This window comes from Nicotiana tabacum, chromosome 13 (assembly GCF_000715075.1).
Source record: "Nicotiana tabacum cultivar K326 chromosome 13, ASM71507v2, whole genome shotgun sequence".
NCBI lineage: Eukaryota > Viridiplantae > Streptophyta > Magnoliopsida > Solanales > Solanaceae > Nicotiana > Nicotiana tabacum.
The window spans coordinates 33,594,690-33,606,861 of NC_134092.1; the positions used below are offsets into that span (position 1 = coordinate 33,594,690).

General features: G+C 33.8%; 1 protein-coding gene across 1 annotated transcript; it reads left to right on the forward strand.

Annotated features, from left to right (window-relative positions):
* The first annotated feature begins 1,184 nt into the window (after positions 1 to 1,184).
* Positions 1,185 to 9,152, forward strand: LOC107827116 (cell differentiation protein rcd1-like). The gene is made up of 9 exons (XM_016654183.2): positions 1,185 to 1,571; positions 2,897 to 2,968; positions 4,100 to 4,189; positions 5,121 to 5,163; positions 5,819 to 5,925; positions 6,450 to 6,554; positions 8,325 to 8,515; positions 8,618 to 8,687; positions 8,808 to 9,152. The coding sequence occupies exons 1-9, from the start codon at positions 1,395 to 1,397 to the stop codon at positions 8,877 to 8,879; spliced, it is 927 nt and encodes a 308-aa protein (XP_016509669.1). The 5' UTR covers positions 1,185 to 1,394; the 3' UTR covers positions 8,880 to 9,152.
* Positions 9,153 to 12,172: the final 3,020 nt, after the last annotated feature.

The following is a 12,172-nucleotide window of genomic DNA, read 5'->3' on the forward strand; positions in this document are numbered from 1 at the left end:
TTATTCCCAAAAAAGAAAGTTCAACGTCTATATAAATGGAAAAAATCTTAAGCCTACGACACCAAAGTATGCTTCCAATAATCCTACCAAATCGGGTGGCAATTCACCTAAATACAAAATTCACCAACAAAGTTTTTCCTTCTCCATTTATTCCAACGAATGACTAAATATAGTTTTTATAATGTTAAGTTATTCGTATTAGTTGATAAATCTGGAGAAATTGTGATACAAGCATATGAAGTAATAAATATCCATAAGTTTAGGATTTAATATTAGGCCATACAAATAATAATATTTTTCAAGGTATATTGAAAGAATAATCTTTTCAAATTCACGCGAAATTGATTGATCAAACCTTATATAAGATTGAACGATCTTTTAACCTTAAAAAGAAGCACTCATTCTATAATATTTATGTACCAAAAAAAATACATATTCTAATAAATTTTTCCTTTACCCGCTATTATTATACTCTTTAATTCAATATCAAATCCTAGAAATAATTCATTAATAAAAGCACACTTAACTATTGCACATCAAGTTCAAACGATATAGTATCCAACATTAGAGAGACAAAGATATTATTATTACATCCTTATTATTTAATTTATATAAATCAAGTATATTTTATTAATTAATTCCGAAATAAATAAGAAAAATATAACTCCAATAACGTAGACACTAAAATGAGAGTCCAAAATCGTCACCATTTAATTTTGAACTTCATTAGAACAATTAATGAAACTATAAATAGCACGCGAATCAGTCATGTATACTCGATATCATCATTTTCCCAAAACCATCATTTAATTTTTTTCTTATATTTTAAAGTTTTTAATTAATTAAATTTTGTGTATTAAATCCTTATTTATTTGAACTATATATATATATATTTTAATATTAAATATATCGTATAATTTCTTATTTGAATCATATAAAATTTTATTTTATAACTAAAATATAATTTTAATATAATACATATATAATTATTTTAAATATACTGTTGAGATGGATACACGCGCAAAGTGTGCATCCTCTAGTTATATATAAATAGACTCACCCTTTTTCAAACTCTTATGTCGTCATTTAATTCTTCTTTCTTTTTAAACTTTTTCTCTCGAAATTTAACTTTTTTTTAAAGTCTTACTAAAACACTGCTCCTACAATATCGAGATTCTGCATGAAATACGCAACCCTTTCGCCCCTCCTTTCTCTCCGCTCGCTTGGAATCCCAAAGAGCCAAAGCCGTAGACACCAAGGAAACACTTTCCGAGAGAATTATCTACTACACTTTCTCTTTCACAAAAGCAATTTCAAGATTTTCTCCAAGAATTTGAAAGGGCAAGAAAAAGTTGGGTACAGTTGCAAGTGGCTAACCGTACATTTTACTCTGAATGGATAATTTGCCAAAGCCTCCGCCATTGGTGGACCAACTCCGCCGTAGGGCATTGTTGGTCGCACAGAAGCCTCCTGAATTGGCAACGGCCTCGCCGGAGCAGTTGATAGCGTTGCTTCACGACAGTAATCTTCGTGAAGCGGTTCTTAGTCGACTCAACATTGTGATCAAAGAGGTAAACATAATTTTCTTTTATCGTTTTGGTACCAAGAAAAAGTTCATCTTTTGAGTTTTGAATCGTCACCCGCAGAAAGCCAAGCGTTGATGGGCAGAGGTGTATCCATACTTATAATGCACCCACTACCTGACCTTAGTATGATACACGGAGTAGTATATTTTTTATAAAATTGTTCAATTACATATATTTATGGAGGTAGAGGCATGTAGAATTTGAATATTATGGATATGGTTCGAGTTAGGAATATATTCTACCGCAATTTATTGGGTTCCAAATCTATTATTTGTACTTATTTAGTCAAATTGTTAGGTCTGAGCCGACATTGCTAGGTTTGGATGAACCCCTAATTCATACACTACATTCAGCTCTGAGTCGATGAGAGAGTGATAGTCTAGTGGAAAAGGACTAGAAGTTGGAGATTCCTCTCCATGAGAGTGAAGAAGAATCACTATTGATGCTTGAAAGGAGGGTTTTCAAGTGTGGGGTCTGTTTGTGTGTGTGTGTATACAATATATGTATATGTACGTGTCGAGGCGAAAAATGCATCCACTACCATGTACTATGTATGCTACGGTTGGAGGGTGGTGTCTTTTAATGCTGTCACACCCCCAGTATGTAGGAAGGAGCACGTAATGAGAAAAGTAGTCTCCAAAGGGATGGCCTAGTGATTGAGACGTGGATGGCCTAGTAACAACCTAGATTTTAGGTTTAAATCCAGCTACAATACTTGGTGTGAGCCCATGTAGTACTCCAGTTTGGTGGGCAGAATTACCTTCGCAATGGATGGTGTGTAATTTTATAGTACATCTGAGGTTTAAACCCCCCGTATGTGTGTAATTTTATATGTTGATCACATCAGGATAAATTAGTACCCCTATAATATTATAGCAAGTTCTGTAATCAACTAAAAGTACTCCATCAATCTTTCAGTAGTTGTAGAAAATAACACCACACCAACTACTATTACGTGGCAATGGCCAATGAGTAAGCACTTAGTATACATATATATTGTTTAATAGGTCAAGCAGAACACACTGTGTGATCACACTGGCGGGGAACTGATATAATCCATCTTGATTTCTCCTGACGATATACAACTGATTGGCTTCTTCTTCATTTATATGGTTAATTTCTTAAAAGAATATACTAATAAATTAACTGTGAAGAATGAACTTAACTTTGATACAGTTCAACATGATAAACAGATCTTCTTGATTTTGTTTATTTCCAATTATCTTTTGCTTTGTCTCTCATCTATCCTGTCTAACGTGGTAATTTTTTGGTGACAATTCTGAGGTGGTTATTTTATATTATTTTGTCAGAAGCGAGAAATGTGCAGCGATCTTGCTTTGTTGTTGTGGAACTCCTTTAATACAGTCTATTTACTTTTACAGGTATACCTCTTTTAGTTTTTGCCAATCTTTTGTCAACTACATTTCAAATTATGCTTAAGCTGAACTTTTAGTTTTTCACCTTGAGGTCTGCTTGCGAAAGGCAAAGTTTCCACATTGATCCATAGAAGGCACATGTAGATTAGAGTTTTTTTTTTTGTATTTGGTTTGCTCTTCCAAATAATATTGATATTAATAGTAGTACAGAAACTGAATTATGCAAAATTTCCATTCTGAAATATCTAAGTTAGCTTATCTAACCAAAGACTTTAGGACATTTTTTATTATTATTTTGTGGATGGTCGTGGTAAGAAGAAACGAACTCACTTAGCAGATGTGAACGCTTAACAGCATGAAAACGTAAAACCTCTCGAATTAAGTTTCAATCTTTGTGAGATGGTTCAATTGGGTATCTGCTTAATAGCTTGCTACTATTTGACAAAAATGGCCAACTACTGTTGTATCAATAAAAGAAAGGGATATGCAAAAAAAACTTGATAGTTTGAGTTTAGTCGATGCTTTATTTGGGGGGGGGGGTCTTATAATTAGTTCTTCACTAGGAATAATCTGTGCATTTTATTGTCAGACTCTGAGATTTCTTCAGTGTCGATAGTAATGAGAACTGTAGAAAAGTTTGACATAAGAAAGGGTTAATTTTGTTAGTTCATCTTTTATATGTATTATGCTCGTGATATTCATTTGAGTTGCTGCATTGTAAGTTAGCTCTTTGACTGTATTTGGGTTAGTATATTCTAAATTATTTTTCTGGGGTGCGTGAAATCTTGAATATAGAATTGATTTAAGGTCCATATGTTCTGGTCATATTGCTATAACAGTCAGTTATTCAAGAGATCTATAAAGCAATAGGATTTGAGATAGATTGAGAACGGCTGCAACTAGCCTTGCACATTGAAAATAAGATTTGAAACTGATAAGTTTTGCTCAAATACATGATTTTATTTCAATGAATCCATATGGAGCCCTTTCTGTAAGCACCAAAAACAAATATGTGAGGCACTTAATCTGCAGGCAGGACAAGCCTTATACATCGAATGTTATGGCAAAAGATGTAGATGGATCAGGAGTTCTAAATTGCTACAAGTTTTTGGAGCCTAACTTTTCTTTTCACTTCAGGAAGTATTAGCAGTGTACCCGAAGTTGTCAACCTCAACGTTAACCATGAAGGAATCTACTCGAGTTTGTGATGCTCTTACTTTACTTCAGGTCAATATATACCACTGTACTTCTCCTTGTGCGTTTGCATATAATCTTGGTTTGGCGTGTATCCTTAGCTTCTACATCTTGTACATACATATCATATTACATATTTTCTATTAGAGAAGGTGAAAGTGCTAATCAACAAGGATAAGCTTGCTTTCAACTTCCTTCTTCATGCACTTGCTTCAAAACTTGTTCGACTAGAATGTGCTGCATCCTAGATTAGGATCACGCTTAAATTAAATAATTTGGTAATACAGTATGAATGTTTCCTTCTTTCCAATGTTACGATGGTAAGAGGTTATAGCATCAAATCTGTGCTTGAGAGTAAGAATATTTGATGATCATAACCTAGGAATAAAGGTCCTAGTCTTTCCCACTTGAAATGTCCATAAAACACTGAAGCACCAGAATAAATGTCAGTTTATATTTCTCCACAGATATCTCATATCACAATCATTATTATTCGATGGAGCACTGTAATATGAGTAGCAAACTGCTTTAATATCGTCGTAGTAACTTTAGTTCTATCGATAATCAAGTCTGATGTTTAAGCAAGTGTCACATGGAAAGGTAAAACTCATTGAATAATTATTCTTATAAGTAATATCCATGCAGTGCAATGTTAGAGGCAATCTAATGCTGGTTGCACTAAATTGGGTTTAAAATGCAGATGAAGGGAAAAATCATCAGAATATAGTCAGTACACAGGATTTTTGTGCATGACTTCACGGAAACTGTATCCACGATATATAATTCTCACAAAGTGAAATTTTCTTACTGAATAGATAATGCGATAGTCAGTGATGTTCTGGAATCAGGAGGATGAAGTCATAAAATGAACTTGACGGAATCAGAATGTAGTCTACTATTTTCACCAGCTTGTGCCCTCTTCATGATATGTAACAACCGCTCTTTTATGGCTTTATGAGTGCAGTGTATGGCCTCTCATCCAGAAACAAGGAAGGGGCTCGTCAAAGGTAGCGTGATTCTCTAATGCTTCACACTAAAATGAATTTTAAGCTAAATCTTTGTCAATCTACTTCTGAAAGTGAGTGGATTAGTACATATGCAAATGAGCATGCACGTATCTACCAAAACAACAGGTTCAATTTACTAGTTTTTAAATGGACTAGTTTTTCCGTTTTACCTTTTCATTGACCTAAGTGTTATTACAATATTGCAATTTTATTCGCTTTTTCTAGGCATATCTTCCATTCTCCTTTACTGCAAATTTCAGATTGCGTATTATAAGAACAGATTTTGCCCACTGCAGTCCTTTTTTCAATACAAAAGTTCGTTAGTTTATATGGTTTCTGATTTTAATGTATTGAGAACATGAATTGTAAACGTTCACGCCACTATCATTTCTGTGGTTAGTATGCACATTGTGCCTAGAAAGACCTTTGTTAAGAAGCATCGTCCATCTGCTGGTCTGGTTATCTTCAAACATTTAATTTGTATTCACTTCTTCAATAGGTTTATCCTCTGCCTTTTACCCTCCTGGTTTTCTTCATGGATTGTGATAGAGCACAAGTAAAGGAATCATAGACTGATTGCTGAGTGAACTGGAAATTGCTTTTGTCTCCTGTTATTCAGAATTAGTTTATTCTTCTAACACTTTTTTGTATGCAGCCAACATACCATTTTATCTTTACCCATTTCTCAGAGCTTCAGCAAATGAGAAGCCTCTGGAATTTTTGAGGCTAAGCAGCTTGGGTGTTATTGGTTCCCTAGCAAAGGTGATAATATAACTTAAACAATTACACACGTGTTCTGTCCTAGTACTCATTACATTGCTTTCATTCATTGATTTTTCAATTCTCTTCAACTTGAACCGTATATTGAGTAACTAAACTTAACGTAGTTTAGTCTAGCATGACTAACTGCATTGCATGGATGTTATGTCCAACCAATTTTTCTCTTAGAAAATTAGAACCTATTTTACTGCAGCTATTGTCGCTCTTAATGCAGTAGAAGCATGAGTATTTTAATTCCCTTTTACTTACAACAAACTTATAGATGCATTACTATGGGTCATGACTCTTCTCCACTTCTATTGTGAAAGTCAACATTTGCACGTAAGTGAATTCCGTCCGCATTCTCATCTCATACTAATTAGCAAAATACCAATCTGATTTCTCTGAAGTATTAACTCTCTGTGATGTATGGACTTTCATATGGTAATGTAAACCATTGATCTTACACTCTATGTAGTTATCCTAAGAAGAACTAATACGATATCTGAATTCACTTTGTTGTGCAGTTTGATGATCCATATGGACCAGAAATTCTTAATTTCTTCCTGGAAACACAACTATTTCCATTGTGCCTGCGCTGCATGGATCAGGGAGATGAACTGTCACGGAAGGTTAGGCCTGCCTTCAATTTCATCTTTTGCAAAAATATTACTTCATTCTCATCTTCTACGAGAGTGATATTCTTATATAAACATAAATATACATGTGTGAGTTATCATCAGAAATGCTTATACTGTGCTTAACATTCTATACATTTAGTTCAAATGAAAAAAAAATTGAATTCTGAAGTAAACTAAACGAATTTACAAAGAATGAAGGACCACACTATCAAGAGCAAAGCAGAGGAGGGGTTTTTCCAAGAAGGCCCTTCGGAGGAAAAATAATATATAGGATTTTGTTGTCTCCAATTAAAGTTTGAAATGGGAGAATGAAGATATGACCTGGCATATTCAGAACATCGTCAAAAATTTTGGTCAGTCAAATTGGGGTGAGCTTGAGGTAGGGAAAGTGCTGGTCCTCAAAGTCAAAGAGTCAGCATCTCATGCTAAACTCTGATAATTAGTATCGTAATCATTTGTTTACTGTATATATCATACACGTCATAGTGACATCAACCTTGAGGAGTTAGTATGGTAAAATGTCAGCTAAAATGTAATGCATGAACATCCTTGTATCTGATGTTCTTGGCTGTTGAAACAGTTCTACCGAGGTATTTCATTGGTTTTTGCAGCATTGTCAGAACAAGACAGATTTATATTCTATAGTTGTTTTTGGTGTTAGATTCTTGTATAACAACTAAGAAATCATAATAGGGATAGGACTTATCTTTTGATACATTGTTTTGCTTAAGGAAAGAAGTAGCTCTCAAAGCAGTAGCAAATTCAGTTGCTGATCTCTCATATTATCAAATGTGGACTGTTCAGCAGAACAGTGTTGTACGTGCAGCTATTGCCTCCTGCTTGAGCTATATTTATTTTTATATGAATATGTAAAGTTTAGATAATTGATATTAGAGAACAGTGAGAGGATTGGCACAGGTATTGCCCCATAGCCCTCCAAGTTTGAGCCTTCTGCGAAGCGCTGCTGGTCCTGTTTTTATTCTCTTTTCTCCCTTTTCTGTTTTTTCGGAGCTGCTCCTTTTTGTGTTTCCTTTTTCTCTTTTTCTCTTACTTCATCTGTCCTAAAGCTAGCTGCGAAATTGCGACATGTTTCTCGCATTCCTGTTCGCCAAATGCCTGTGTCTCATCTCTCACAAATTCCAGATCAAGCATACTACAAATTACCTCTAGGTTTCTTTTGACATTCACTTTTCCTGTTCTCTTTTCATTCTCCTCTTGTTTTTCATTTTACTAATATGTTATCCTTCAATTTGTATTCTCTATTAGTACATGATTCTCCAAGAAAAAATATGAGTTTTTACCAACTCTGTATCTCTTCTCCTATAAGTTCAAACAGAGCTTTGATCTCTAAATTCTTGTTCCATGATCTGAAGCAATGGAAATTAATCTAGAATTCTACTATCATTTATGCATGATTTTTATCAATCTTTAGAGCATTTATCGTAATTTGACTTTTTATATAGGATGTCAATCTACGGAAACTCTCTTTCTTTATTCGGTTTTAGGATAGATATGCTTCACGAACATAACAGAGTTATTTTAGTATGACTTTTGATGATCGTGTCATCATGTATGTAATAAACTGGTGGTGGCTTTCTTTCCACTTGATTATAGCTTCATTGGGTGTCGCTCGGCTTATCTTGATTTGAAATTTTCCACTAACAGTAATAATGGTTTAGCAAATGTTTTCTCCCATATACCGGTTTTTAGTACATTATTTTTTCAGTATGATTAAATGAAAAGACTGTTATGGTTGTACAGGTTGCAACGCTCATAGTAATGAAAATCTTGATGCAAGAGGAAGGGCTGGACTATAGCTGTGCTTTCACTGAACGGTTTTTGGCAGTGGTACAAGCCTTGAGTCGACTGGTAGAAAAGATTTCTGTAAACCCTTGTTTACAGCTGCTAAAATATGTCGTTCAATGTTATCTGAGTCTTTCGCAAGTATCAAGGTTAGGCGAGTAAAACTTTTTGTCCCTGCTGATGGTTATTTCATCGCTAATTATCCATTTGTATTTTATGTTAATTATTGTTTGATCTTCTTCGTAATACAGGGTATGTGATGTATTGAGATACAAGTTTCCTCCGCAGCTAATTGACAACACTTTTCACATCATTCTTCGTGTGAGTCCATCAGCTTCTTTCCTCCACACTTGTAAACTGCTGCGATCTCTCCAGCTAATGTTGCACCTACACTGTTTGAAATTACTGCCACGGCCTCACCTTCATAATTATTTTTTGCAGGAAGATCCAGATACTCTAAATATGTTACAGCAAATATTTTTCAACATAACTTCGCGGGGATCTAGACCGTAATTGCTAGGAAGAAGAGTGAAGCATAGACTAGCAGGTACAGATAGCTACAAAATCTAAAAAGTCTTGGATAGGATTTCAACCAACTTGCTTTAGAAATCCCATCCTTATATAATAGTAGTAGGAAGAGGTAATTTGGGAAAGGGAAGAAGGAGCTTGTTGGGTAACTGATATTGTAATATGCTGCTACCATATTATAATCCTAGATAGCTTGAGAACTTCTTGAACAGCCTTAAACTAGGAGTAGTAGTTTTGCCCTGGTTGTTTACTACAATTTTGCAGCTCTTTTCACATAAAGTGAAGCCATCCCTGTCTCGTTTTCTTTTCTTTTCGTTGGTTATCAATTGTTATCTAATTCAAATGGCAGCCACGGATCGATAGATCACTAATTGCCAATCATATTTTTTTTTTAACTTAATATTGACATGAGATGAGTTTAAACGGAGTAACATGGCCAGTGAGGATTCTTATAGTCGAACTCAACTTATTTGACGTAGTTGTTGTTGTCTTAGACTTGGGAAGATGGAGGGTAGAATTAAGGTGGGACAAGATTGTGACAGGGTTATATGTGGAGAAGAATTTTAAGTCCACATCTCCAAGCCCATTTTATTTCTATACTTGGAGTAAGGATAAAGGAGGAGTGAAAATAAGAGCTGATCCTAAGAGAAAAAGTACTTATGAAAACTCAAATGTTCAGATATGGGGTCAATAGTTAAAGATTCTGTTCTACTCAATAATGTTTCACTTCTCACTATTGTAATCCCGCAACAAATGAAATGCTACCTTTTCAAATCCAGACACATGCACTGAAATTTGTTTTTATACTACCAAAATCAAATTTGAAACTTGTTTGACTTCTCCAGAGCTAGTTGCTGAATCAGTCCATAGCCCACACAATATCTGCTTCATGTTTTCTACTCCGACAATACTATGCTTGACAAATCCTATGACTTTGTTGTACTACGAACCTTAAGTTGGTACGAGAAATAAAGGCTGTAATCAGCCAAAGCAACTTCCCTGTGGATCTAACAAAAGTAGGCAATGCATCAACATTTGGGTTTGAATTGCGAATTAGTCTCATTTCCATCTCTTTTTATGTTGGTTTTGGTTGAAAATATAAATGATGAGTGAGGGGAAGCAAAAGAGAAGACATATGATTTCCCTTGTTAAGAAAGCAAGTTTAAGCAGAGGAGAAATAAATGTGGCGATATCGAATATCTATGCTAATGTATAATTTTTACAATCTTGATTGGCAAACAGTTCAAAGTGTAATATATATATATATATATATATATATTATAATTCTCATTCTACCATACTAAATGATTGCAAGTGTTTTATTCTTAACATTAATTGATTTTCAGTTTAAGGATAGTAAGTCAATTATTTTCTCAATCATTTGCCCTTTCTTTCCCTTTGTGGCCAAACATAGTACTCCCTCCGTCTCAAATTATTTATCGTGCTTTCTAAAAATAGTTGTCTAAATTATTTTATCATTTTAAAAGTTCAAGACAAAATAAATTATATTTTTTCTATTTTACCCGTAATAATAATTATTCTTAAAGATGGAGATAGTACATAAATAGAATAAGTATTCAATGAAGACAAATTATATCTTAAAACATAAATAAGGGTAAAATAGTCCAACTCTCCTCTTAATTAATGTTACTTAAGGGACGTATAAAAAGAAAACACGAGAGATAATTTGAGACGGAAGGAGTATCTATTATAGAAAGAAATCATCAATCTAGAGAGGCATATTTAGAAGTACGGAATGTTATATATATATATATTTATTTAATTGTGGGACATGAAAGAGTGAGGTGACACTTTTCTTTGGCCAAGGAACTCACTTATCTTTTTGCTCCTTTTTTTGCTTTTTTTTCTCAACTTAACTTGAAAAGTCCACAATCCCTAAATAATTACTTAATTGAAGGTGATAGGAGTTACTTGAGGAAAATAAAAGATGAAATACTTTACTTATTGTATTAGATGAACCCGTAAATGTTATTAAAGGTTACTTTCCATCCTATGCAAATATAGAGAACTAATCACCTCTTCCCTCCCCAAAATGAAAGAACCTATGCTTAACCAAGTAATTGTTGGCACAAAATGTTTAAGTAAGAGGAAGCAAAATTGTAAATGTCGATGAAAATACTTAAGAGTACAGTGGAAGCAAAAGTGTCCGTAAAATGAGACACCGGTGAAATGCGGAGGCGGTTGCGCGACTCCTTTCGGTAGAAATAGCAGAGACGATGCGGATAAATCCAGTTGTGATATTTTCGTAAGAGCTCTTTGGGGTTAATTGATCAAAACATATGAATACTGGTTGATAGCGTGTAGATAAGAGAACATTTTGTGATTCAGTTTCATAACTTTTGGTTTCCCACTTGAGAAGTTAAAACATACGGTTCAACGAATTTTATTTACCTTTTTTTTTTCTTTCCTCTTGGGACTTCAATTTCTATGGAAGGAGAGGAAGCTGATTTTAAGGCATAAACATTGTAAGTTCATTGATTTTTTTATTCATTTCTTTTTGGCATTCAATTCGATATAGACACAGGGATATTTTTAAGGTCAAAATTTTAGAAGATATTATTTAAAAATAAGGAATTAAAGTGATAATTTGCGTTATCCAATAAAAGGAGAGGAAACTTTTTGCTTGGAGCAGAAGATTTGCTTCATGAATCAGAATTGGGTAACACTGTTAGTTTTTGAATATACTGTGTCAGTAAGACTAAAGATACTCCACTTTAGCATACTTAAGGGACTAAATATACTCAGGGTCATATTTAAAAGACTAAAATAGACCGACCATCAACGATAAGGAACAATGTTGGCCAAAAACTCTTGAGAGAGGGTATGTTTACCTTTTTTGAATGCTTACGCTACTGTTTGCACGCTCAATTTTGACAATATAATAATTATATCCTTTTATGATTGCAATATTTAATTTGCATTCTTCATACCTGAAAAATATAATAATTTAATGAGAAACGCTTCAACGCTATTATTTATTAATATCAAAGAATCTGTACCTGTATCTTACAACTTATTTACCCGAAAAATGGATGAGTTGAATTTATACGTAGTTCTAAGGGTATGTGGTATAACTTGATACAAATCGTAAGAGTAAGTAGAAATATCGAATATTGACTATAAAGAAACGATACAAACCGAATTGAAAGGAAGATGATTTATGAACAAGCAAAAATGAAATTATGTATGAAGCTAAAAAGGATAATCTCTTAATATGGGAATGTATCAACAGTATTTGAGTTACAATATATTAATGA

Bases quoted from the DNA above. Each gene is read 5' to 3' on its own strand.
- LOC107827116 (XM_016654183.2), top strand. From the start codon at position 1,395: ATGGATAATTTGCCAAAGCCTCCGCCATTGGTGGACCAACTCCGCCGT. The intron at 2,969-4,099 runs GTATACCTCTTT...TTTTCACTTCAG, and splicing joins CAGTCTATTTACTTTTACAG to GAAGTATTAGCAGTGTACCC. The intron at 4,190-5,120 runs GTCAATATATAC...TTATGAGTGCAG, and splicing joins ATGCTCTTACTTTACTTCAG to TGTATGGCCTCTCATCCAGA.